The sequence below is a fragment of the Lissotriton helveticus genome, chromosome 2_1 (genome assembly GCF_964261635.1).
Source record: "Lissotriton helveticus chromosome 2_1, aLisHel1.1, whole genome shotgun sequence".
NCBI classification, from domain to species: Eukaryota; Metazoa; Chordata; class Amphibia; order Caudata; family Salamandridae; genus Lissotriton; species Lissotriton helveticus.
Window position 1 is genome coordinate 933,044,018 of NC_136059.1, and position 27,012 is coordinate 933,071,029.

Below are 27,012 nucleotides of genomic sequence, written 5' to 3' on the forward strand. Positions count from 1 at the left end.
CCTTCAGTCACCTCACACACACTCAATCGTTCTGCTTGATCTAGGTCATCACAATTGTCAGATTTAACTATTTCAAGATCAACCAGCCTAGATAAACAATCAGCTGAGAAATTGCTCCCCCCTGGTACATACTGGACAGGGAAGGAAAAATCCTGCAATCCTACTACCCATCTGCGAATGTGCGATGAAATTGAATTCAGACCCTTCTTGGCAAATACCTCCACCAAGGGTTTATGATCTGTTTGCACTCCAAATTTGTTACCCCAAAGAAATTGTTTGAACCTCATTATGGACCAATACACAGCCAAAGACTAACGTTCAATAACAGAATAATTTTGTTCTGCATGTTCTTGAAATGCAAGCAATAAGATTTTCCTTCCCATTTCTAGTCTGAATTAATAAAGCACATACACCTTTACTACTGGCATCAAACACAATCTTGGTGTCAGATGAAGCTTCAATAGATTGCAAAGAGGGAGCATTGCCTAAATCTTCTTTTACATTGACAAACTATTGATCACACTCTGCTCCCCACACAAATTCAACATTCTTCTTTAACAATTTCCTCATATGAAACAGTTTACTAGCAAAGTCTTTTATGAAGCGACTGTAATACTCCACCATTCCGAAAAAGGATGAGAGTTGTTCTTTTGATGTAGGTTCTTTCAAACCTTTTATAGTATCAACCAGTTCTCTCTTAGGTTTTATTCCTGAAGCCGTGACATTGTACCCTAGATAACTCACTTCGTTGACACTGAATTTGCACTTGTCTGCCTTGAGTGTTAAACCAGCTTCTTGAACACTTTGTAAGACCTGACGAACATGAAGACCATGCTCCAAATTGTTTGATGCGCAGATAATAATATTGTCTAGATAACATTTCACACCAGGTTGATCTTTTAAAATAATTGACTTGGCTCTCTGAAAAACTGCAGCCACAGAAATTAAACCAAACGGCATACTCTTGAAAAGAAAAATGCCAAATGGAGTCCTGAAGGCCGTGAGATCATGCAAACTCTCATGTAACTCAATCTGATGGTAGGCTGACATCAGATCTAGTGTGCTGAAGACTTTGGCATCAGAAAAGGTAGTGATCATTTCCCCTATGTTGGGAAGCAGCAATCTATCAACCTCCTTGTTCAATGCTCTTAAGTCCATGCAAAGGCGAATGTCTCCATTCTCTTTTCGTGCAACAACAATGGGAGCCAACCAGTCCATGGCTTCAACTTCTTCAATGACTCCACACTCTACTAACCTCTTGAGTTCCATGTCAACTACTGTCTGTAAATGTATTGGAATCCTCCTGACCTTTGCTACAACAGGAGTGGCATTGTCTCTCAGTCTGATTTTATGCTTGTAACCAATTAATTTACCAAGTTTATTTTGAAATAAACTATTGAACTCTTTAATGAATTTGTTTCCTTTGTGAACAGCCTGATCAACCTGTATTTGAGGATTTTTACTTGGATGACGACTAACACCGAACTCTTCTCCAGCCCAAAAGATCATCACCTTCACAAGACACATATACTTTCCCACTCGTGCTCTTCCCACAAACACCAGTTGTTACTGTAAAATATCCATCATGTCAATCTTGCTCCCACCATACCCTCCAGGTCTTATATCCATTTCTTTGATATCCCATCTGGAAATAAATTCAACAACGTTTTTTTTTTAGATAATGGTAATCCGGGAACAAGAATCAAACTTCATTATAGTCTCCTTCCCATCTATACTGACTGTTTCAGATGGAAAAACATTTCTAGAGTCATTAACTTGCAAAACAATCTCCTGACAAGATTCCTTATCTTTACCTTTGTAATATCTTCTGTTTCTGTTCCTGCAACACTTGCTAAAATGACCTTTGATGTCACATAGATTACAGGTTTGTGACACAGCTGGACATGATCTATCATTGGCCTTATGACCAGGATAACCACATCTGAAACATGTTACATTTAAATGTTGTTCTTTACTCCTAACACCTTTAACCTCAGAGGATTGTTTAACAATTGGAACACTTTGTGATTTAAACCCAGAAGATGTAACAACACACACTTCAGCATTAGTCACCTTTTCAGTGGAACTAGAAATGTATACCTCTTTCTCAACCTTAAGTTCCCTAACACATCTCATCATGTGTTCCACTTGTCTAGCAACAATAAGGACCTCATCAGGGGGAGGCTCATCTTACATCCATAGTTCCTCCTGTATCTTATCACTGTTGCAGCGAAGCAAAAATTGGTCCCTGATCCTTTCATCTACTGTGCCTCCAAATTTGCACTTAGATGCTAATTTCCTTAAGGAAGTTACAAAATCTTCAACAGCTTCATCTTGACCCTGACACCTTAAACCAAAATAGTACTCACACGTGGCAAGTAATGTCCATCTAGCTTTGTTATTGCAATTACATGCTCATTTAAGTCCCTTGCCCCAGCATGCAGAAGATCAGGCAAATTCTACAAAACATCCTGCCACTCTGCCCCTAAACAATGTAATAACAGAGCATGTTTACGTTCTGCACTTAAATTAGTGCCACAAACTCAAGCATAGTTGTAAAATACTTTCTTCCACTTAGAGCATTCTATAGATGGTTCACCAGGCGAAGAAAGAAAGAAAAGAGCTGAAGTCACATTCTGCATTTTCCACCTGCAAATTAAAATTTTACTTCACAACATAAAATACATTATTTGTATAGTGTATAAGCATACACACATTTACTTAACTAGATAACAAATATAATTATGAAGCATAACACAAGTTAAAATTATGTAAATTCAAATACATTTTCAATTAATATGATGTAGCTTAACTTTGATATACCCTTTTATTAATTTTTTTTATACTAATATTATAAACTGGAGGGTGAGTTTAACGTTCCTCTGTGTTTAATTAGTTATTTTAGACTCATATGATTGCTGTTCGACTTTATAGTTTGAGTGTACAAACACAAAGAACCTCTTTTCAAACAACTTTCATCTGTATTATATGTGCGCTTGAAAGTTTGACTTGTAATAAAATAGGGTGACGAAACTTTCCTCTTTACTAAAATCGCGTGCACTATTTAGTTGAGAAGACTCCAAAACTAAAATGAGAGACGCGCACTAATGGTAATTTCCTTTCTTCCATTAGCACACTAGTTGTTTGAGACAAAGTCTTAAAAAAAACTCTTCCAGACTGCCAGACCTGCGCACTACGGGAAGGCAAAAAACAGCAACAGAGGGCGAAGCGTAGTTCCTTCCAACTGTTACCAAGAAAAATGGGTTAGAGGGTGAATAGTCGTTCCTCTGCACCCGTAATAAACATAGACATACCTTGAAGACCAGTGGCAGTTACGTGGAAAGGTCTGTTTATAATATCAGACCTGACAGGAAACATGAACCAAACCTCCAAAACGATGTGGAGACAGCACAGCTGAAACCGTTTTGCGCAGCTGTGTAATCCTTGACATTAGAGGTATGGCGCAGCGGCCAGGGCGACTGACACTGGATGCTGGGGATCACGGTTCGATCCCCGGCTCTGGCGACAAGGGTCTGCCCAGCACCATGTTACTCTGGGCAATAGCTCGCTTAATCTTCCAACGGCCCCCAGCGCCTTGACATCTTCGGGTAATTGTTCGCGCTTTACAAATACTGGATATTTACATTTTAAAACTCAGCTTAAAAAAAACGACAAAGCTGTTGCTTATACAAAATTCGAGCAGGCTTCGACGTAGACTCACAACCTGTTGACAGAAGAGCCTAAATCACCCGCTGATAGTACCTACCAGGAAATCGACAGAAAACACCAACTCCTGCTTATTGTTCCAATCTCCCGCCTTGTTGAGGTGTAATACGATCATCATAGACATCTCGTCCTCTGTCGCCAAATTGTAGTGTCGTTTAATGAAGAAAGATGACGTAATGCAGGTAAGAGGAGTTTATTATCTTTACACCTCATCCAACAGCGGTGGTACAGCAACTGCCAAACCTCAGAATCCTCTCACACGAGGGTCTTCTGAAGGTTCCAACAGTGACCTCATTAGCAAATGAGGTAACACCCCTCAGATGACCCACTAGAAGGTGAAGTGGGGGCCCGGGATGTGGAGGCATCCATGTTCAGCGCTCTGTGTGCTCTTGGCAGGCTCTCCGGGCTGATTTCTCCCTCCGACTGATCTTGTCTCAATGTGGCACCAGGGCTGCAGTGGGGGGCTCAGGGCACCCACTCCTCAGCGGAGGATAGGGGATAGAGTCATGGACTTCCACTCCCCTCCCCCATTGGTGAGGGGCCAAGCCGGCAGCCTCTTAGGTGTAGACCACAGCGCGGTGTGTCGCAGGCCCAGACTCACCCCAGCCTCTGGAGAGTGCCGCCAGTGCTGGGTGTTGCTGGTCACCCTGGGTATTACTGTCCACCTTTAGAGGGATGCAGGCATGCAGGAGGGGTCAGAAAGTTGGAGATCTGCGTGCTCCAGGACCGACTCTGGCGTGATCCCACCAGGGAAACTCAGCCCGCAGGCGCATTGTCATCCATCATCAACGGCGTCCTGTCACCGCCAAAACCAAACATGTCCAGGCACAGCAGCAACTCTGGTACTCCACCGACTCCAACCTGAGACTTCAGGGCAAGGAGCCACACAGTCAACAACTGCTTCTGCATGTCTGGAGTAGCGACCGGGCCTCCATCTTGTGTCACACCCCCGGCAGCTTGAACCTGGCCTCATTCCCAAGGATAAATGATGGCTCCCCCGCGCCTCATCAGCCAGTCTGTTGCACAAATCTACAGCCCTCACCATCAGGGGCACAGGGAGACTTAGAGCAATATTGTAACCTCAGGGCTGATTAGGATGATGAAGGATTTAGTGTGGGCCCCACACAGAATTTACTCAAGAAGTGTCTGACTCTGGCACCATCTTAGCCACGCCCCCAATTTTCTCACAATTCCTATGAAATCCATAGTATTTACAAATTAAAATAAATCTAATACCAATATTAACCTGTCTATGGGTATTTCCAGGTGAGCAACAAATAGATGGACATCATCCACACATAGTGAAATTCTTTCATCTAACCTAGAGTCCTCTTTAAAGCCCATGACAAATGCATCATTCCGGATCTAACATGCAAGGGGCTCCAATGCAAGGACAAAGATTAACTGGAACCGGGACAAGGAGCACCTTCACCCGTTGTATGTTATTTCTTTGTGACCTATCCTTTGAGTCCTTCATACTTGCCTGTATGATTACGTTTTCTTTTTTTAATGAGGCAAGTGCAGCATAGAGGGCAGTGGGTTCTTACTTCATGGAGCAAATAGATCATTCATTTTCTGTTCATAGCAGGTTGAGGTCTATGGAAATTTTGTCAATTTTGGTTTTCCAAGACAGTTTCAGTACTTCTGACTGCTCCTATTACATCTTTGCATGTGACTCTTCACCCTCACCCGAGTTGGTGCCATCCAAAGGGGCCAGGATAGTCCATCACCACCAAACTCAACATATTTTTTACGCTACATAAAAATGTACTAATCCATTTTGTTTTGTTCCATTGCTTTTGTGGCATGCTCTTTTCCCATTTGTGGCCTATTTCACCTCCTCCACTCAGCACTTCCTTGTCACAGACCGTGAACCCAACAGCATTAACAGCTGATCTACCACTATTGCCCAAGGGGCAGCTTGTTGCCACCTATCAAAGGTAGGAGTAATCTCCACCTCACACCCCGTCCTCTTTTTGGCATGTCTAGTTTAACCCCTTAGGACCCTCACCAGTTCAGGACTGCCTCATATGCTAACTGTATCTGCAGACCGCTACAACCAAATACCAAAGCCAGTATTATTCATCCATCTGTGCTGTGCTCTGTGTCCGTCTAATTAATGTATATCAAGTGATTACTGCAGGTCCAGGGGCCCCCTGGGTTTCAGGGCTGGACAATTTGATTTACATCAGTACTCTTTTGGACCATGGACCATAACCACCCTACTTCTGTGGGAGGGCAGGGAGTCCCACCAGAAGTCCAAAGTCTGATCTTTAACTTATCACTCCCCCAGACCCTCACCTGAGGGCACCACCAACCAGTATTCCATAGACTACACTGCTGCTTCCCCGGAGCTGGCCCAGACCCATCTAGGACACCCCTCTCAGGACTCTACCATCTCCTCTGGGGCAACTAGCCACAGCAACACAAAACAGATAGATGAGTGGCATTCTGGAGTCCGTGTCCACCAGTAAGTCCTTCCAGGTACCCACTATGCATCCCATGTTCCCTGTTCAGGTCTCATGTGCAGGCCTTCCTCAATTGCCCCAACCGCTGCCCTGTTCATTTCTGCTGAAGGCTTATTGTCATGTTCTTCCATGTACATACAGGCTGTGAGTTTCTCGTAGAGCAGAACAACACCAGCCAGGGCTTGCCTTTCGTCCTCTCTCCACCCCATATATGGCATGCCGTTCAACACCATTATAACTTCCAGAGGGGGACAGCAGGGGCACAAACAGAAAATGGAGCAATTGAAGCCTCTCAATTGCCTATTCATTTGCCCTGTCAGTCTATGCCTGTCCACAAGACAGGCCGTGACCCACCTCCTTTTATTGTTGATGTTGGCCTCTTCTCAATCTAATTTCCATTTTGGGTGACCTCCTGTGTTGTATTTCATGTTGTATTCCAGCTAATTCAGTTCTGGTGCTTGTATTGATGAATGTAGAACAGAATTTTAGTGGTTAATAAGCTGGCGTCTTACAGCTACTGATCTGCTAGAGGCCATTGCAGAAGCACGAAGAGTGTCGAAGGCTTTATGAGAAAAAAATGTAGCCAGCACTGCCATGTCACACAACAATTCAGAAAAAACATTGCCTTTTTGAATAGTAGTAGACTGGGCCTGGGAATCTTTGACTAATGACTGAGAGGCATATACAACATAAATCGTAGACCTCATGGAATGGCCGAGGCCAGTATGAGCTCTTTTCAAAGCAGCTTCAACTTTCCTATCCACCGGGTCACTCAAGTTTGTATCTTCCGACAGCAGAGACAGTTTCCCAGTGAGGTTGGCAATCAAGGGATCTAGGCTGAGGACCTGAGGCAATTAACTCTCTCCCAAAGATAAAGCCTTCCCATAAATGGAAAACGAAAAACACAAAAGTGTGCCTACACCCAAATAGTTTTTCAACACTTATTTATAGCAAATAGGGCAAACAATAAATATTTTAGTTTGACCCGTACTTTTATTTATACCTGTCTGTTTTGAAACAAATATTTTTTAACTATTTTTTGAAATTTCACAAAAAAGGAAAATACTACACATTCAATACATTTCAATTACAATACACGACTATGTACAACCAAATGTTTACATATCATATACACAATTACCATACATTCCACATAAATACAATATATAAACAACAAAAATGTAAGTTTTACAGTGGAGTTAATCTGTATTCATGAAATAAGAAAAGACAAAGTCATACGAAGGAGCACAGTTCTCAGTTGAGGATAGCTATACAACTGGCCAAAACCAGTTGAGACACTTAATGGTGCAAATTGCTCCCTCAGTTGTGCCTTGTAAATTGCTCCCTCATTTGAAATAGGAAGTTTTGGAACTGGCAAAACCATTCCCCACAAGTGCTGGACTGCTCCACATCTGCAGGAAGCTGAAGGTTGGAAGACAGATATGAAACAATTGGCTCTAGGTCCACCTTCAAAATATATTTCTCTCTAGAAATTGCCTTAGAGGGAAAGCCCAGTTCCCTCATAATAATCCGGGGAGGCCCAGGAGAAAACTGATGAAGGTGAAGAAACAGACCAAGCACATCCGGTTGAAGATGCAGGAGACAATGGAGAAGAAAAACAGAAGAGGAATGGCATATAACCCCCCCCCCCCCCCTCATTACGGACCACTTGACGGAGTCTGTCAGGAGAAGTATGACAGGTTTTAGGAGTATGGTTCCCCATCCCTGAAAAGCAGTGCACAATCCTGATAGAGAAACTGTTGAGTTTATAAAGGCATAGAGGCCTTCACATTAAACTACTGCTTGTGCTGAAAACAAAAGAGAAGGACCAGCGGGCAGAAACAAGAACAAAAAGGAAGGTAGACGGAGCCCCTGTAACACCCACTGCCTAGGCAACCACTTTGGAGGAAGGACACCGCAAGGCTCCCCGAGATAATAAAAAAAGATATGGTGTGCAAGAGAAGCCACTCCCAGGTACCACAGTGCCCCCTCAGACGCAAGGCAATCTGTGCAACAAAAGTGTTGTTCCCAGAAACGGCACCACAACCAAGAAAGCCATAATCCAAACCCAGAAAAAAAAGGTAACTGCACTTACCTTAGAAGTCCTCAAGAGTCCCCCGGCAAGCCTCAGCTGCCTCAGTAGACGGGGCACACGTAAGAAAAAAACAAGAAGTGCAGGGGGAAGGGGAGAGTTTATAAAAATCTTCCCTTTGGCTCTTTCATAGAAAGGAAAGAAACAGTTTCACAATGGTGGATACAGGGAGTGTATGGGCGCACTACTCCACGAAAAAAAAACCCCACCAATTTAGGATTGGGAGGAAGAACGGTAGAGGAGGCGATAATGTCCAGATACACAAAAAAATCTCAGTTTAATACATTTCAGATGGTACAGAGTTACCTGTCTATGTCCTCTGGCAGATCAGTCAAGTTGTTGCTACTGAGGTCCAACCATTGTAGGTTTGACATTCGAAGTATACAAATTGGAATAGTGGGGAATTTATTTGCTGAGATGTCAACAAATGTAACTTTCTTCAAGCTACTTAGCTAAAACAAAAATAGAAAAAATAAAAGTACTGTTAATAGTTCGGCATAAATGATTTTCAGTTGATTAATTTTCACTTGTAGCTGAATTAAAATTCATCAACACTTTTCCAGTTATTGTGGCTGGGATCAGAACAGTGCATGCACACGTTGTTACAACATATCATCCTACATTGCAACACAAACCAATCCTTTTGATGCATCTCAAAATTATATCTAGTCAGAGCAAAACTGAATACCTTCCACTGATCTTCAATATTCAAATTCACAATTGAAGTAAGTCTCAGCACGTAATTTGAGTTTTTGATATACACATTGAGCCTTCTTTAAGTAAGAAAATATCACAATGCCAGAAAAAGGCTTTGAATATTGTGAATGAAAAGCATTCAGTACTACTTTTGACTGTATATCGTTTTGAGGAGCCACTGAGGGGCCTGGTTTTATGGTGAATTTAATTTCCATCATCTATTTAAGTGGCAATTTCGCAGTTCTTGGTAAAGTAGGCTTCATATTTTCATTTGTGGCCCCATTACTGATAAATTAATGTCAGTTTTTACCTCTTTCCTTTGCATGGCTAATTTGCGTGCTATGAACATCAAGCAAAAATGGAAATTGTGTGCCAATGAATGTCTCAGCTAGATCAAAGAAGGTACAGAGGGCTTGCAGAACCAAGCTACTAACACGAGAAAAATACTTCATTTTACGGTCTTATTCCTGGTGTTAGTGCAGTGAGGCATGCGACAGTCCCTTTCTGGAATCAAGATGGGGGCCTCATGTTTATGCATTGTCATGAGTCCAAAGGGAAGATCCTAGCCAGATATTGTATTGGGGTAGATACCATGGTCCCAGTTGGATTTTCGGTAGTGTCGCTCATTTTCCAGTTCATCTCTTTGCTAATTTACAGACGTTATTTCCTTGTTAAACCCCCACGTTGTGTAGGAGCTCCACTGGAGGGAGTTATGAATATCAAAGTGACTAGGGGAGAAGGCAATTCTACACATGGGTGTTTACAAAGCTATAATGCAAGCTTTGGGATCAGTGGGTTATGCATCGTTCTGGAAGTGGGTGGATCATGGCTGGGCATCCAAAATGGGATGATTCTTTACCATTCCTTTACTCAGACAAGCCACAGCACTGTTTTCCAGCACTATGACAGGCACCGAACAACACACTACCACTACCTGCATGCAACATCCACAGCCCCATTCGGAAGTAAAATATCAATCCTTAAATCTCCCTTGCCCCATCCCAGTGTAACCCCTTCTCCAGTTCCCAGGCATTCAGGCAAGGATCAATGCTTTACTTTGGCCAACCCAGCTTAAATGTCTACATTTGAGAGAAACCCAGGCAACACGTTCTGTTTATGACTTCTGTCATTCCACATTTTTCTGATTTCAATTCTGAAAATTCAACCTTGTGCATGTGTGTTCTGTCCATCACAACTAGGGAATACAGAGGAGAGAGGCTTTGTTGTACCCCACATTATAGCTTCACTGGGAAGCAATTATGCAGATATTTAGTCGTATTCCTACAAAGAAAGGTTCAATGCATATGTTCATTGTGCCAACATACTTTATTTAACCCCTTCGCTGCGGCGGAAATTCCCCCGCTGTGCTGGGGGTAGGGGGGCGCGCACAGCGCCCGCATGCTCATGACGAGCTAAGCTCGTCATGAGGCACGGCGCTCCTGTGCTCATGACGAGCTCAGCTCATCACAGGTGCACCGGCTCCCGTGGAACGCTCAGCACAGCAGGGGAATTCTCCCCGCACCTGAGCGTTCCACGACTCATGACGAGCTGAGCTCGTCATGAGCACCGGAGTGCCATACCTCATGACGAGCTCAGCTCATCACGAGCATGGAAAAGGTTAATCCCTTGTCACCGAGGAACAGTACACCAGGCATTATTGTAGCCAAATCTTTGCTCACATTGTTAACTGTCCATCTATAAGGTTTGGGTTATAAGAATATAGCTTGCAACTCTGTTGGCACTGCCCTGCGAAATTACTTCTTAATATCCTACCATGCTGTTAATCATTTTAAAATGACCATTCCTCTTGTGGGCACTGGCATTAGTCTCACGAAGTTACCTTCATAGTTTCATGGTGGGATTCATATAAGCCTTAAAAGCATCAATGGACCTCGAAATGTTCTTTGACCAGATGGCCCAATCCCTCCCTAGAAACCTAGACAAAGTACACGTTATGAGCACTGGAAGAAGTTAAAGCCCAAGCAGTCTTTTCCTTTTAAAGTCACCACCTATCCAGACAAAATATATCTTGGGCTCTGTTCACAGAGGTTTGCTAAACAGAGGTCATTTGCATCAAATGGCAAAGTGATGTGTATATGTGCCCATTGATAGGCACCGCCCAGCTCAACACAAGGTAGATGTTCCAGGCTGTAAGATTTGAATGTACTTTCCACTGGGCCATCAGTCATCTAAGGGATTTTAGGGGTAAGGCAAAATGGACAACATCCTGCTATTCATTATGCAATCCTGCACAGTCACCCAACCACACGTTTAAATGCAAGTCAGCCTCATTAAACACTATACAAATGTGTTATGTGCAAGGGCTACAGTTAGGTGCAATGGGCCTTTTTTATATAGGTGGGCTGGTAGACTAGCTCCCCTGGAGAGGTACAGATAAAAAGTAATATTTTAGCTAGCACTTTACACACGATTGGTTTAAATCCACAAACAACAGTTTACAAAAGAACAGTTAACGTTTCACGAAACAGTTTAATAACTTCATTAGAGTAGTTTACAGAAAGTTTCATCCTGCAAAAACAATAATACACATGAACAGTTTGAGAGGAAGTTTCATAAAAAAACAGTTTCTTGACTTCATTAGACAGTGTACATCAGATGTATATGTTATAAATATAATTTTTAAATAAAAAGATAATTGTTAAATCTGTCATCCTTGGCATGGTCTTCCTTGAATCTTTATGCCTTTTACTTTCTGAACTTTGTTTTTGTTGGCATTAGGACTCATTTACCACTGCTAACCAGTGCTAAAATGCTTGTGCTCCATTCTTAAAATATTACACCTGATTGGCATATTTAATTTATTTATAAGTACTTAGTATTTGGAACTTCATGTACCCAGGGCCTGTACATTAAATGCTACTGGTGGACTTGCAGCACTCATTGGTCCACCCAATTAAGTAGCATTGAACTTGGCAAAATAAACCTTTTGACAGGCCTCAACCTTTCTTTTTAATACATATAAGCCACCAACAAGGTAGGCCCTAAACAGCCCATAAGGTGGTGTGCACATTATTTAAAAAGAAGGACATCTTTTTATAGTTTTACATATCCTTGTAGTCGAAAACTATTACATTAGTTTTTTTACCACTGTAAGACCTATGTCTCTCATTAGATATCACTGGGTTACCATATTACATTTAATACATGCTAACTTTTGATTGAGAACAAATAGGAAAGTCGAGTTTGCACTCAAATGAATTGTAATTTAAAATACTATTTAATGGTATCGTTGGATTTTAAGTCACAATTCTGAAAACACCACTTTTAGAAAGTTGGCATCTTCTTGTCCTAAACATTTGGTGCCTGCTGCCTATGTCATGCATCACATGACTGTTAATAGCTTGGCAGCTGGACTTTATGCATTAATCCCAGATAGTGAGACAAAGGGGGATTAGGTGTTGACAGGATGGGCCATACTGCCAGGAGGGGTGTGGCAGAGCTGTTACCTAGCCCACCTATATTTCAAAGTGCAGTCTCATCTCAGCACAAGCCACAGGTCCTGACACCAGTCTTTAGCCACCACAAACTACTTGGAGCCTTGAAAGGAGAAGGGAAATACTAACAGAACCAGCTGTGTGGGTGACCAGGATGTCACTCTCACTTCAATGGCTGGCAGCAGGTTTAAAAATTGGATCTCCTGACCCGCCTCTTCAGTATATTCCTGGCCCTGTAGACTGCTTTGTTCCACCAAAGGCTGACCTGCTTGCAGCCTACCTTGTTCTTCAGAGGACTGTTCTGCTGCTGTCAGAGGACGGTTCTGATGTTTGAGGCCTGCCTTGTTCTCCAAAGGACTTCCCTGCTGCTTGAGGCCTGCCCTGCTATCAGAAAAGGAAGACTGGACCTGCTCCCTTCATCCCAGGCTAACATGAGGGGATCCAAGGTACAGTTACCTTACCTCCTGGTCTGAGCTACAGGGACACATCAAATTCTAGAGGTCTTCCTGCAACTGCCCAGTTGACCCGGTGCAACTGGACCTGCCTGAGCCTTGATGGATTCTACTAGAGTGAGTCCCTGATCCCCAGGAGTGTCTCCCAAGGTCCTGGAATCTTGGCTGGCATCAGAGTACACTCCTCTGTCAAGAGAGGAGAAACCCTGAAGCTTTGGGCTGTACACAACCATGAACTGGCCCATTCACACCAAGACTTTACTGTCCATGACAAATGCCAATCAGAAACTACAGTGAACCAGACTTTTTGCGCTACAGTGACTGGCAAAAACGGAAGATCTACCCTTCGCGCAACAGCAAAGGCAGCTTGCAGTAACCGTCAACAAGAAGATAAGCAATGACTGTCTGCATTACCGGACCTGTTCTTTGTGCTGTAGAGATGGCCATCTGCGAAGTTCTCCTTGCTCCTGGGGGCCTCCTTCATCACAAGCATGACTTTTTGTGCCAGACTTTGAGAAGGTCACTTTTTGAGTGGGACTAACCTGGTCCCTTGTATACAGCCCATGCTCCTTGTTGGCCTGAACTTGTGGCTTTCACCCCATCTAACATGACCTAAGGACCACAAGTGGTGCTCTGTGCTTTTAGGCACTAAACTTACCTAAAACTTTGAAATTGCATATAGGCTGTTCTACTGATTGGATGTTTGTCATTCAGGTCTGATTACAATTTACTCACTTTTTCGAAATGGTGTGGTATTTTTCTTGTGCATTTTTTTCACTTTATTACGGATTGTGTGCTGCATAAATACTTAACACAGTATTGCACCTCTAAGTGATGCCTGATTGTTTTTGTGTCAAGCTGCCAGAGGGTTAAGCACAGGTTAATTTAGTGACTTTTATGGTTCACCCTGGCAAGGATTGTGTTTGTTGCTTGTGAAAGATTTTCACCCCCTCAATCAATTACCCAATTTATTACATTAGTTTTAATCATTTACATTATCTAATAAACACAATGTAAAGATATCTAATTATTAATTCAAAAAAGCTTAAGAACAGGCTATACAATTATTAAGTAAGTCAATATAACACACACAAGGAGAATGAACCTGGCTATAATCTCGGAGGCATATGGTGGGCTTATCTAACTGGATAGCCTTGTAAATGTACATACCAATAAGGAGTGGAGACTGTAAATCCCACTGGAGAAGTTACACGGATTTCTCTAAAGATTACAGGCACCAGTCAGGCCTAACCAGGTAGATAAATCTACATCCCAACATTGCTTGGTTGGATGAGTGGTGATGGCAAATCCCACTGAGTACTCAACAAGAGAAAAAGAGAAAAAATTAAAAAAGAGAAAGAGATTAGTTTCACCATACTGGTCCAGACTTATATGCACAGGACCTTTCGGGATAAAGGAGGGTTGATGTTTCAGCCACAAATTAGAAGTAACGTTGGTGTGAGAAATACATTTTATCCTGAAGAAGGTGGTAGAGAATTATAAGAATCCACCGAAACGTGTCGATCCAATGAAATCTCCACACTAGATCGGCTAAACATTGATTTGAACTATGAAATAAGTGCAAGGAACCTCAGTTGATAATGGTTTGTTCAATCGATGATTTACTTGTTATTGGTGTACTTTTAAGGACAAAATCAATTGCATAATGTATTCTTCCATTTTGTATAACTGCTGTGTCTATCACTGTTATTAATTTTTTTTTAATCATTTATGGTTTTTATTCTTCTGCTGAAGAACATTGGGGTCCTCTATTTAAGACACTGTATCTTTTGGAGTCACATACAATTGAATGTATGAATATATTGTCTTTCCAATTTATTCAATGTTTTTTTTAAAATAAGAGAAATACAGCCAGATTCATCATTCTCCCGTTTTGCGAGCCCCTAATAGCGATTCATAAGGAATCGCTATTAAGGACTTGCAAAACGGGATTCATGTAGGAATTGCAAAAAATATTGCGATTCCTACATGTTCCTTATTTGTGATTAGCAAATTGCTAATCGCAAATAAGGAATAACTCCCCATGCATTCCTATGGGCCTACAGGCCCATAGGAATGCATGGGGAGCTATTCCTTATTTGCGATTAGCAATTAGCTAATTGCAAATAAGGATGCGAATTCAAGGGTGCAGGGGTGTCCAAAGGACACCCTGTAGCACCCCTGAAATGTAATCTACATTGGTGTTGCGCACACACATGTCCAAAGGACATGTGTGTGTGTAACATGCAACTTAGAAAAATGCATTTAAATGCATTTTTCTAAGTTTTTGCTATTTACCACAAATAGAGATTCCTTAAATGCAATTCTTCGCAAATGTGCGAATTCTTTAATAGCGAATTTTGCATTTGGGATGATGAATCCCAAATGCAAAAATTGCACTCGCAAAAGGCAAGATTCTGAGAATCTTGCCCTTTGCAAGTGCAATTTAGCTTGATGAATCAGGCTGATAGTTGTTTATATATACTTTTCGAGGTTTTATCTTGGTGATATTAGTAAGATTCTTGGATGAATTTCTGAAAACAGGATACTTATGAAAGTTGGTCTGTGAGTTAACCCAAAGAGAAACTTTTTATTGACTTACTGTCTGGTTGGTGCCCTGTCCCTTTGGGGTAAGGAGGGACCTCTCTTCGTTTTTTGGATATACAATTAAAAACAAAATGTAAAATAAGTTATCACATTTATATATGTAAAATACTAAAAGACATACCAAATATTTTTGAAAAACAAAACAATAAAAAAATACAAACCTAAAACTATATGGAATCAAAACATTTATATAAAAAAGTGAAAAGCGTAAAAAATAGTAACCAAACTCTGATCCAAAGACATTAAAAAATAAATAAAAATCTATTCATATACACTACTGTAGGTAAAATCTTAGAATCACTGGGAAAAGTTTACATTTTGAGGGAAGGAATTGGATATACTATTCTAAATGCAATCTACCAGATGATGTGGAAAATAAATGCATCTAGGGATTTGGATGTCAGTTGGAAAGCCTCAAACCACAGGTCGGAGGGTTTCTGACTGACATCCAAGGTTTCAAATCTGACAGCCTTATTACGTTTCTCTGTGGGAGCTTGTGCTGCGGTCGGTTTCTGACTGCAGCACAAACTCCTTTCGAGAAATGGGAGTGTGCTACCGCCCCATGTGCGGTCGCATCCTAATGCTGTGGTCGGACCGACGACCAGAGGTCGGTTGGTCCTGATTTCGTGATGGTGTCAGGAGGACATGAGTCCTCCTGACATTGTAATGAGGCCCGAAGTGGTCAAATACACTATTAATACACTCTTCTCACTTCAGACAAACAAATAACAGATTCACTATTCAACCTCCAGTGCAATAAATGTTTGAGAAAGTGAATATACTTTGTTGGGGTTAGAAGCCCAAATAATATGATTGCCCCTTAAAAAATATTAAATCCTCATCAAAATATTTAATGTAAATATAAACTATTTTATTTGAATACATAAATTAACCGTTTTGGTGCTCATGACGGCTCCAGGCCATCATGAGTCACAGTAGTCGTGTTCTCATGAAGGCGTGGAGCTGTCAGAACGTTGCCGCTCCGCCCACGTGCGATTAATTGCCCGCACTGTGCGGGCAAATTTATCAGTGGGCGGGGTTCTGACAGCTTCAGGCCATCATGAGCACACACCTACCATGACTCACGACATGAGCACTGTGCCCACAAACCCCCCGTGGGTAGGGGTTAGGAAACGTATTAAACCCAAATAATAGATAATATATTAAGGTATCCCTCAAACCAATACATTATACATAGAAACATTAAACACATTTTATATCCTAAAATATTTATTTGTAAAAGTATTTTTTCTTTTACAATTTAGCAAATCTAAAGATTAAGTTAATTACAAAATACATTTAAACCAATTTGGAAACGCATAAAGCACACAACCCATTAAGAAATATACATTTATTTAAAAATATTGTATTTTGTAATTAACCCGTTGGCTGCTGCCGTCGGCCAACGGTCGTCGCGTGCACTACCTTGGTAGTGCTGCGCACGTCCATTGGCCAATGCTGCCCCACCCGTTTTTCGAACGTTCAGCACTGGAGCTGAACGTTCGACGCAGCCAACGGGTTAAAGTGTTACTCAATTTTTGACAATTTAGAAACTAACATAATGAATACATTAATTCAGCTCACTTTAAAAAAAATTATTAAACAAACTACCTACACAACCCACAATAAACCCACATCACAAAATCGAAATGTAATTCAAAATTCAACAACCCAGAAAACATTTAGCTATATTTACAACAAGAGAAACATTGTAAAACATTAACATATTAATCCATTATCATAAATGAGTAGATAGTTTTAAACAAGCTATTCACCTGGTGCCCCAATAAGAAATAATAAAAACCTCTATCAACCCCATCCCAAAATAAAACCAACAAACTAAAATAAAAATGTAATACATAATCAAAAAATGCATGAAATCTCTAAATATAACAATAAAAAGATCAAACTTAATTAACATAAGTTAATACACAACTTAAAAAGCACTACCTACCCAATTCTCAACAAACCAAGCAACCCACTAAAAATGTATATACCAAAAATATATATATATTTTTTTACAATAACATGTAAAATAAAGACATACTACACTACAGTAAAGCGCCATTAATAAAAACGAAAATAAAATAAGGCTTATTTTCAAATTATAGACTTAACTTCGGTATTTTGTACACAATATTTTTGCTGTCACAATATTTTGATATTGTAAGATATACCTTAATATATTTTCTATTATTTGTGTTAAACATGTTTCCTAATTTATGTATTTAAATAAAATAATGTATTTTTACATAAAATACTTTAATGACGTTGTGGAATTCCATAAAAATAAGATGACTCTGTTGTAGCTGTATCCAAGTTCCAGGAAATATTCTTAGGAAATAGTTAAAGGAGTTGAAGTAGGATAAACAGCATATTAATCCAAGTAAGTATGTACAGTATAGTAAGCCCCACCAGGAGCAGCAACCCTGCTGCTCAGCCTACATAGATTAACTGACAGATAGAATCAAACATACACAAAGGGAACATTCCATGACATCACTGAGACTGGCTGAGCAGCTGAGTACAGGACACAAAGAAAGGACAGCATAGAGAAGAAAGCAAGATACCACAGACATCGTATGTCTTTAATATTTTTTAAGCGGAAATCATATTATTTGAATGAAACTTTTGACAGTTAAAACAACACACAAAAGGCACATAGTGCTAATACCTTCAAGGCTGATATCGCAAGAGAAGCAGTATCAAACATTCATAAACCTGACTAGTGCAATTAAAACAAGACAAGTATGATTATAGCAAGGGCTATGGTAACTAATGCACTGAATATATCGAAAGAAATAGACACTGAGGTCAGAGTAAGAACAGCAAAAGATACCTTAACTGACAGATTATGAGAAGAGGGAGGCAGCCAAAATTGCAGACATTATAACACCATGACAACATAGGAGTGAGACAACAAAAGAGATAGCTGGTTACAGAAAGAAACCTTGGTGCTGAGAGGGATTAACGATTATTGAAAAAGATACCCTCAACAAGAGGCAGGAATGATGAACGCAGAAGAGAGGATAGCAGTCCGATGTAGATGTGATTACAGGTAATGAGACATTGACAGAAAGAAGGAGGGTGGTTTTCAACAAAGGGAGAATGCAAGGTTGATGAAAACAGAGGACCTAGAATATCCTAAAGATTGTGCAGGAAGATGTAAATCCTTGAAGAGAATTCTACAATGAAATGACTCCAGTAGTATGCACAGTATGGCTTAATTGGGGTGCTGTGGATCTCTCAAATCTCTGTCTATGTGCCAATGTAACTGCTGCACCAATGAGAGCTATACCCCTGGGTATTCCTGCTGCTGGATTATCAACTGGCAGAAAATCCTCCTACACAACATTTAGCCCTTCACCCACAAATCTTGGGAATTTCTGTTACCACCCAACTTTAAAATAGGCCCTTGGTCTGAAAGAAATGGAGAGCTGATAAGTTCAGAGGAGACATAGATGCACAAGATTTCCTATGCACAGATATTAGGTAAAGAATGAGCAGCAGTTAGGAAAGCTTCCCACACATCACAAACAGATACAACACAACCAACAGTAAAGTTGCTTACACAAAGATCTGTAAAACCAGTGCTAGATCTGGGGGTCTCTAGTTGGCAATGGTTATCACCTTTGTCCAAATAGGGACCCTTACTTCTAAGTCAGGATAAGGGGATTACACTCCTTAATAACCCCTCCTCACTCCCTTGGTTGCTTGGCACGAGCAGACAGGCTTATCTCAGAGGCAGTGTGTAGTGAAGAAGGTCCACTCATGAAGGTAGTATTTCAAGATGATTTTATTCATGAAGATAACAGGTTGTAAGGTACAGGACATCATGTAGATATGTGGTAGATCAGAGCCCCACCAGGAGCTGCCTGTCAGCTGCTCAGCCCATGGCCAACTGTCACTCTGCCTCCCTCAGTCCCAACATTCCGAGGCATCATCAGACTCCAACATTCTAATGAGTCAGAGCACAGGCACTGGCAGAGCAGGGCTGGTAAAACACCTTACAGTATAATATGCAGGATACTACACAGTGTTTTAAGCATTTGTGAATATACACAGTAATACAGTGATAACACAACAGATGGACACAACACAGGTTTTATAAAAATAGATATTCTTTATATAGACAAACCCAAGACCACAAACAACAAAACTCCACAATACTACACTTAAGATTACTTAAAAGATGATCAAGATCAAGATGATCAAATTCTCTTAGTTCAAGTTGATAGTAAATGTGACAAAGTTCTCAACAAAGTACCTGGATGCGTAACGCAAAGTGAACCAAAGGCTCGCAAAAGGGGAGATGCATCAGGTCTGTGACCCAGGGGAAGGGTTGTATCCTTCTTCAATGCTTGTGCAGAGTAGGGGACTCGTCGTGAGCCTCACCGGTGCGGAATTGATGCGTAGATTCACGGCCTGCGGGCCCATTGCAATGCGCAAGAAGGCACCTTGATGCGATGCAATGATCCAGTTGAGATGCGAGAAGATGGCGCCCTTTTTGCGGCGATGCGATGACAATGCGATGAAGCCCTGGCAGCCTTGCGACGACTCTGTACTTTGGAGCCGCGACAGGCCCTGCGACACTCTTCTCTGGCGATACAATGGTGACTGTCTCGATGGCGTCACGCTTCTCCGGTGATGCGACAGCAGGCAGCTTCAATGAACACACGCTTCCAGGGAGATGCGACGAAGGCTCGCTTCTCCGGCGTTGCGATGATTTCAGCTGCGGTGGTGACATGCATCTTCTCGATCCATCGAGCTTCCAGCTCCCAGCGGCACGCAAGTGACTGGAGTCCAGCAAGGAAATTCAGGAGGGAGCTGGAGGTGAAGTATTTTGTCCGTGAGACTTCAGCAGGAGGCAAGCACAGTCCAAGCCCTTGGAGAATATTCTGCAGATGACAGTCCTTACAAAGTTCCTTCTCCTTTCCCTTGGCAATGAAGCCGCCACTGCAGGCCAACCCAGCAAACAGCACACTGGCAGAGGGGCATTATACCTCCTGGAGCTTCCTTGGTTCTTCTCCTTGGCAGAAAGGTTTCTTGTTCCAGAAGTGATCTAATTTCTTGGGATCAGGGTCCCAATATTTATACCCCAAAATCCTTTGTTCTCTGAAGGCAGAGAGGCCTCTGCCTAGTCCAAACCAATTCCTGAGCACTTTGTTTACATGACTCTCTTCTTCCTTTCACTGTGCAGGGCAGAGACATCAGCCACCCCACAGGAGGTGGAGCCAGCACAGGGGAGGGAAGATACAGCTCTGGAGCACTCTGTTGACATGATTCCGCCTCTCTTTTCACAGTGCAGGGCAGAGACATCAGACACGCCACAGGGGGCGGAGCCAGCATTATAGAGGGAAGGCCCAGCCCTAGTCAGGTCCCAGGTGCAATTCCTCCCTCCCATCTAGATGCAGATCTCTCTATTCACCACCGGTCTGCCCCAGTCTGTCTCCTGGGATCCCCCAGACATGTCACTCACAAACCCAGACAAGGAATACACAACCCAGCAGAGGCAGGCTCAAATGGTTAAGCAAGCAAATACCTGCTTTCTAAAAGTGGTATTTGCAAACACAGAATATTAAAATAAACTTTACTAAAAGTTGTATTTTATTATTCTGAGTTCAGGGATACTAAATTCGAATTTCTACCGTGTTCCCTAAGTCAGTTAGGATTATAAGCATGTAATAATCCATCTGCTCATTCTGGCCTATGAGAACAGGTAGCCTTCAATAGTGAAAAACGAAAATGGCTGTAATTCACTATTAGAAAATGCTACACACATCAGACCATGTCCTACCTTATACTTACAATGCACCCTGCCCTTGGGCCTACCATAGGGGTGTCTAGTTTGAAACAAAAGGAAGGTTTAGGGACTGGCAAGTGGGTGCACTTGGCCAAGTCGACATGGCAGTGCTAGACTGCACACAAGCCTTGCAATGGCAGGCCTGAGACACACTCTACAAGCTGCTTCTGTGGGTGGCACAACCAGTGCTGCAGCCCACCAGCAGCATTTGATTTACAAGCCCTGGGCACCCATGGTGCACTGTACTAGGGGCTGACAGGTAAATTAAATGACCCAATCATGGAATAACCAATTAGTACATTAATTTAACATAGGGAGCACTTGCACTGTGGCACTGATTAGCAGTGGCACAGTGCCCAAAGCATAAATCCAGCAAATCAAAACAGACGAGGCAATCCGTCAAAAAAATTGGAAGGGAGACTCACGCCAATGATGTCAGGTCTAACAACCAGGAGCAGCATCAATGCAAAATCAAATGAGTAGAGGCTGAGCAGGACAAGAACAAGAGGATGAGCACAGGAAGAGGAGCTCTAGTATCACTCTAATAGAGCATGTAAAGCACAGCAAGTGATTAAGCACACCTCTCTTGTGCACCAAAGGGATGTATCCATTGAAGACATGCTATAAAGATGTGTCAAGATAATCTAGGTTGCAGACATGGTAGGCTACACTGCATGTATTGGGTCATTTAGATGGATCACAATTAACAATCCTGTTCATTTCTCACAGCTTTGCTCCACACATCTCGAGCTATGTAGGTTGTATTTTGGTAAGTTTTATCTGCACAGTTGACCGTATTGTGACACGTGTGGGCCATCCACGTTGGTGGAAAGATCCATGCAGCTAGCTGCCTCAAATACTATGGCTTGCAAGACCTAGGTTTACAAGACTTGTTGTCTTGCTTCTTAAAAGGATTTACCCATGGTCTTACAGCAAATTTGCTGATGGGTCTTTTCATACAATGCAAACTTGAGAAGGACCCAGCTGTCAAAAATCCAAGTTCACCATACCTCCTGGAAACAATCCCCCACGAAAGGGACGGAGAGCCTGGCCTAGTCAGGAAGCCTGTTTTGCACCTCCCTTTCTGCCAGACTTCTGGGTGGAACGTCCTGGCTGAGTAGATTTATGTTGAAACCTGGACCATGTTTGCTGGTGGGTTTTTCTACACTGTCCGTTTACATTTTTTTTTTAAATGAAAACTTTTGCAGGAAAAAAGGCATTTGCTGAAGATTCAGTTATGTTATATGATCCATGAGAGGAATGCCGTGTGTGTGTAACCTTCTCTTTGATAAGTGATGTGATGGCAGTTTGCCAGCCTGTCAATACACCTATTTAAAACCCACAAAAAAAGAAAGCATCACAGGTTTATAACCTGCATGTTTGTGTATGATGAAACCTAATCCTGTTAGAGACTCATCACAGTGCTAAATTTAACCCATTCCGCGTCCTTCTCAGATCTATTGTTTGACTACAAAATAATGGCTCTGAACACAGAGTTACAGAACACTACAAAAAGTGCAGCAATCATAAAAACACTTAACAAGTACACCTTTGCCACCTTGCATATCTTTGGAACTTGTTTTGCTAGTTTCTAACTTGCTTTCCTTTTTTGCTTGCCTTCTGCTTCCTTTAACATAACATGATCCCCATTTGAGCAAAGAAAAAGAAATATAAGCACTCACGTGTTGTTAGGCTGCCAGTGCATGTATACGGAGTGATTTTCTACGTAGAGAGATTTTTAATATGCTTTCACATTTCTATTGTTTTAACATTTATGCAATACCAAAACATTCTTAAACATTCTCTTCATTGGGATGGGTATAGGTTAAAACATCTAACCTGCTCCCTGGAGTTGGAAGGCAACGAGTGGAGCAGGTACATACCAATGCTGATTCAAAGCCAGAATGTTGGGATTGGCTCACCATTTCCCTTTCTCATTTTGTGAAAAAACTGTGTTACAGTTAGGCCTAGTTTCAATAGGAAAAGCGTTTTTTGACTTGCCTATATCTTTGTCGCCGTTTGATGACTCTTCATGAAATGTAATAAAATTAAGTGTGCCAGTGAATCTAGTTGTACATGGACAGTTTCGGGGTGATCCTTCAAGTGAGGGCAAAGAAAAGGAGAGGGTAAAAAATTGTGTTTCCCATGTTAATTCCCATAGCAACTACAGCCCTAACTGCATGACACAAATACACCAATTTTGGCAGCAAGCTAGTTCTTGGTCCAGAAAGAACGCTTTATGTTATTTGGTGTAAATCTGTTCAGTAGTTTTTCAGATATTCAAAGAAAACCACATTTGTATATCTAAAGGCACGGATCCTCGGAGGACCCAACAGTCCTTGTGCTGATATCCAATTGGCAGCCAACACTTCAACCAGGAAGTGTTGGCAGACATCTTGGGACTTTGCTTCAGTCGAATGTCCAAAAATATTTTTTCTTTTATAAGTTGGCAGGTTAGTTATACCCTGACCCCCTAGCCCTGGTCCTGGGGTCCTCCTGGGACCCCGCAAGGGCAAAAAAGAAATTAAAATAAAAACATTTTGCTGTCACATCATGACAGAGTTAAAATCCGTGGCAAACATGTATAAAAAACCAAACACAGTCTCCTGCACTTGTTTCCAATGAAGCCCCCGGGTGTGCCAGGTCCTGGGTGCATGCAGAGTTTATCAAAATAATGGAGGGGTGTGCATATGGCACCCCTCCAAGGGCATTTGTATGCCTCGGAAACACCACCTCCCTGGGGCTTTATATACATATAGGGGGATGTGGCCCCCCAGGCCCTTGGGACAACCACTGCCCGGGGCTTTTTTAAAAAAGGGAGTGGCTCCACGGACCTCCCTCCTAGGGCTTTTAAATGCCCCGGAGAGCACCACCTCCCGAGGCTCAAATAAACAATATGGAGGGGGATTAGCACCAAACCCCGGCCCTGAGGACTACTTCCTCCCTGAGGCCAAATCCAAATCCAAAATGTAAACATGAAGGAGGAGCTGTACAGCTCTCCCTCTCTGGCCATACACGACCCTGGGGACCACCACCTCCCTGGGGCTGGCCCCTGCAGAACAAAAGAGGGGTGGTGGTACGGCACCTCCCCTCGAGCCATATTTGGCCCTTGGGACTGCCACCCCCCCAGGACCATCTCCTTCTCTGTTTGCTTTTGTTTGGTGGGACCTGACAGCTCCTGCCATGCAAGAGCAAACACCGCTTCCAGCAAGCAGGAGCTGTCAAACAGCCCCCACTGGCTGGAAACGGAGGTTTGATCTCTCTCTCTGCCCGCTGTTATGTGAGCAGGAAAAGAGATGAAAGTATTGCTCTTGCACGCAGGTAACAGCATTTCCTCTAGCTCCCTGTGTGCGAAAGCAACGCTAGCTCCTGCAGAAGGCAAGGACCCAGCAGGGACTGCGGGGGCCTTGAGGCTCCCCCCGCGGTCCTCAACATGCACACTGGGTGCCATCAGTAGGGCCAGGGCACCAAGGGAGATGTGGCTGAGCCCTAGGCGATGAGGTCCACAGGGTTGAAATTGGCCTGAGGAGGGGGGCCATGTGGCCTCCCTCACCCATCGAATTGTAGTCAGGCCCAGGTGGATGGGGTCCCCAGGGCTAAAATCTGCCCAGGGAGCTGGGCTGCGCGGCCACATCCCTGCTTTACTTAGTAGTATACAAAGGTCTTCCCGCCTTTTCCCACGTTGATGGACAGCCTAACAAAAGGCCCCTGAGCGTGTTTTCAGACAATATTGGTGATGCGTTATTAATGCAGAGGTATATATGAAGACATCTCCAACAAACAAAGAAGCACTTACTTCATTCAGTCAAGAGGAGGTACCCCTGTTTGGCGGAAGTTCATCTCTTTAGAGTAGATAATAATATTTCTCCTTGTCACACCTCCCCTGGGACCGCATCACATTCTGACGCATTTAAAGGTCTACCAGTATTGGTAAATCTGGGAATGCTCCAAAATCCCTGGGTGGATGCATGCAAACACCCACGCTCGGCCCACGTAACACCTCCCTGGGGCAGAGTAATGCAAGGCAGTGACTTGTGCTGCCTTGCATTACTCCAGATTTGCCATGCTAGGCAGGACCACGCAAGGTGCCCTTGTGTGGTTTGATAAATCTCATCTAAGATTTGTGTTCCCTTGCATTATCTTGTGTAGCCCAAGGGCGAAGGAAAATTTTGATTAATATGGCCCTTGGTGTCTTGCTTGTTTTACTGCTACCTAGAATATGTGCCTGACATACATTAAAGTTTTTCTAGGCCACTGTGTGAAACGTTGGAAGATGTGAAGCCTATCGATAAAAGACCTAAAACTAGCAATCCCCCTAAAGGGTGATAACAGTACAAGTGGAGAACTTCCAAGTCTACCATGGAAAACACTTGATTTTGTGGTAACTTTATCTAAATTTGCATTTTTGGGTGACAAATTAATTCTGAATAATAATAATTTTTATGATCAATATATTTGTATAATATGAATTAATGTTGCACTTGAAACAATTGTCATTAGGTGTTTAGAAGTGTGTTCATTAATATAGTTTAGTTGTGCCACATTTTTGCAGACAGCATTTTATTAATATGGATGCTATTTTGGTGCTGTGCTCATCTTGCTCCTGCTCATTACTCCTCTCAGACAATGTCCGCCTTCGTGTCTTCTCTCCCCACAGTCATAGCAGAGCACAGGACACAGTGACACAACTGGTTATTTTTCTTAGAGAGCATGTATTGTGAATGAAACTTTTTTTGCGTACTGACTGTAACAAATTGAAGGACACTCCCGCTGGAAGTTTCGGATGTAGCCCTGCTAGAAAATAGTAGTGTATGGGTCTTTGCTTGAAAAATGTTTCATATTGTGTTTTACCTCAAGCATGCTATAACTGTGGAAGCTGATTTGCTCAGTATGTTTTTTACTAGTCGTGCCATCCTAAAGTTGCAGTTTTTGTTTATTACCTATTCATAAAATGTGTGTAAAAACCCTTAGATATGGGGGTGAGTCAGAGACTTTTTGTTTTACTCACAGGACTCTGTCCATTCAAAGAGATCCTTTCCTTTTCCCTTGAGATGCTGTCTTTATGATCATGTTTCCTTAATGGAACTTACAATAATTCTGATTTCTGAATATGTACTCTGTATCTGAGCCTTTATAGCTAATATTTTAAATTTCTCTGTAATGCCTATTTCAGATTTTGTAAGAAAACTTTTTAACTGTAATGATCTAGAACTCAGTTTTTTTAGTGGTTTCAGTCACTATTTATTGATAACTCTGCTGGGCTAATTTGTTGCACCTGATGGTAAGGAGGGTGGTGACTCTTATCAAGACCAGACTGGCCGTAGCAGGCATCAGGCATTTTACCAGGAGGCTGGAAAGGTGGAGACCGGTTTTGCCAAGGTGGAGGCCGGTTTGGTACGGGGGCCAGTTTTTCAGTGGTGCTACAATATCAGCTCCCAATAACAAAAGCAGCAGTGCTTCACACTTGCACAGCCCTCCCCCGCCTGAGGACTGGTTAGACAAAATTGCGAGTGCTGCTTTGGGTTCCCAGTCTGGTCCTGACTTATTGCAAGATCGAGTGTGCAACAGCAGAAAAGACTAGGTAAACTCCTGGGTGATTTAAGTTTTGGGGTGCATGAGAATATTGGGGTTCTACTCCCACAGCCTTACTACATGGACAGTTGCAGACCGGTGATGTTGCAGTAGCCCACATATTTATGCTGTTATTGACAGC

At 42.3% G+C, this 27,012-nt stretch overlaps 1 protein-coding gene across 1 annotated transcript in view; it reads right to left on the bottom strand.

The window, feature by feature from the left end:
• LRRC2 (leucine rich repeat containing 2) overlaps positions 1–27,012 on the bottom strand; it is an 878,803-nt gene that overhangs the window by 127,143 nt on the left and 724,648 nt on the right. Inside the window, exon 6 of the mRNA XM_078677386.1 lies at positions 8,593–8,738. Within this exon, the coding sequence (XP_078533512.1) occupies positions 8,593–8,738 (146 nt within the window). The remainder of the gene's footprint in view (positions 1–8,592; positions 8,739–27,012) is intronic.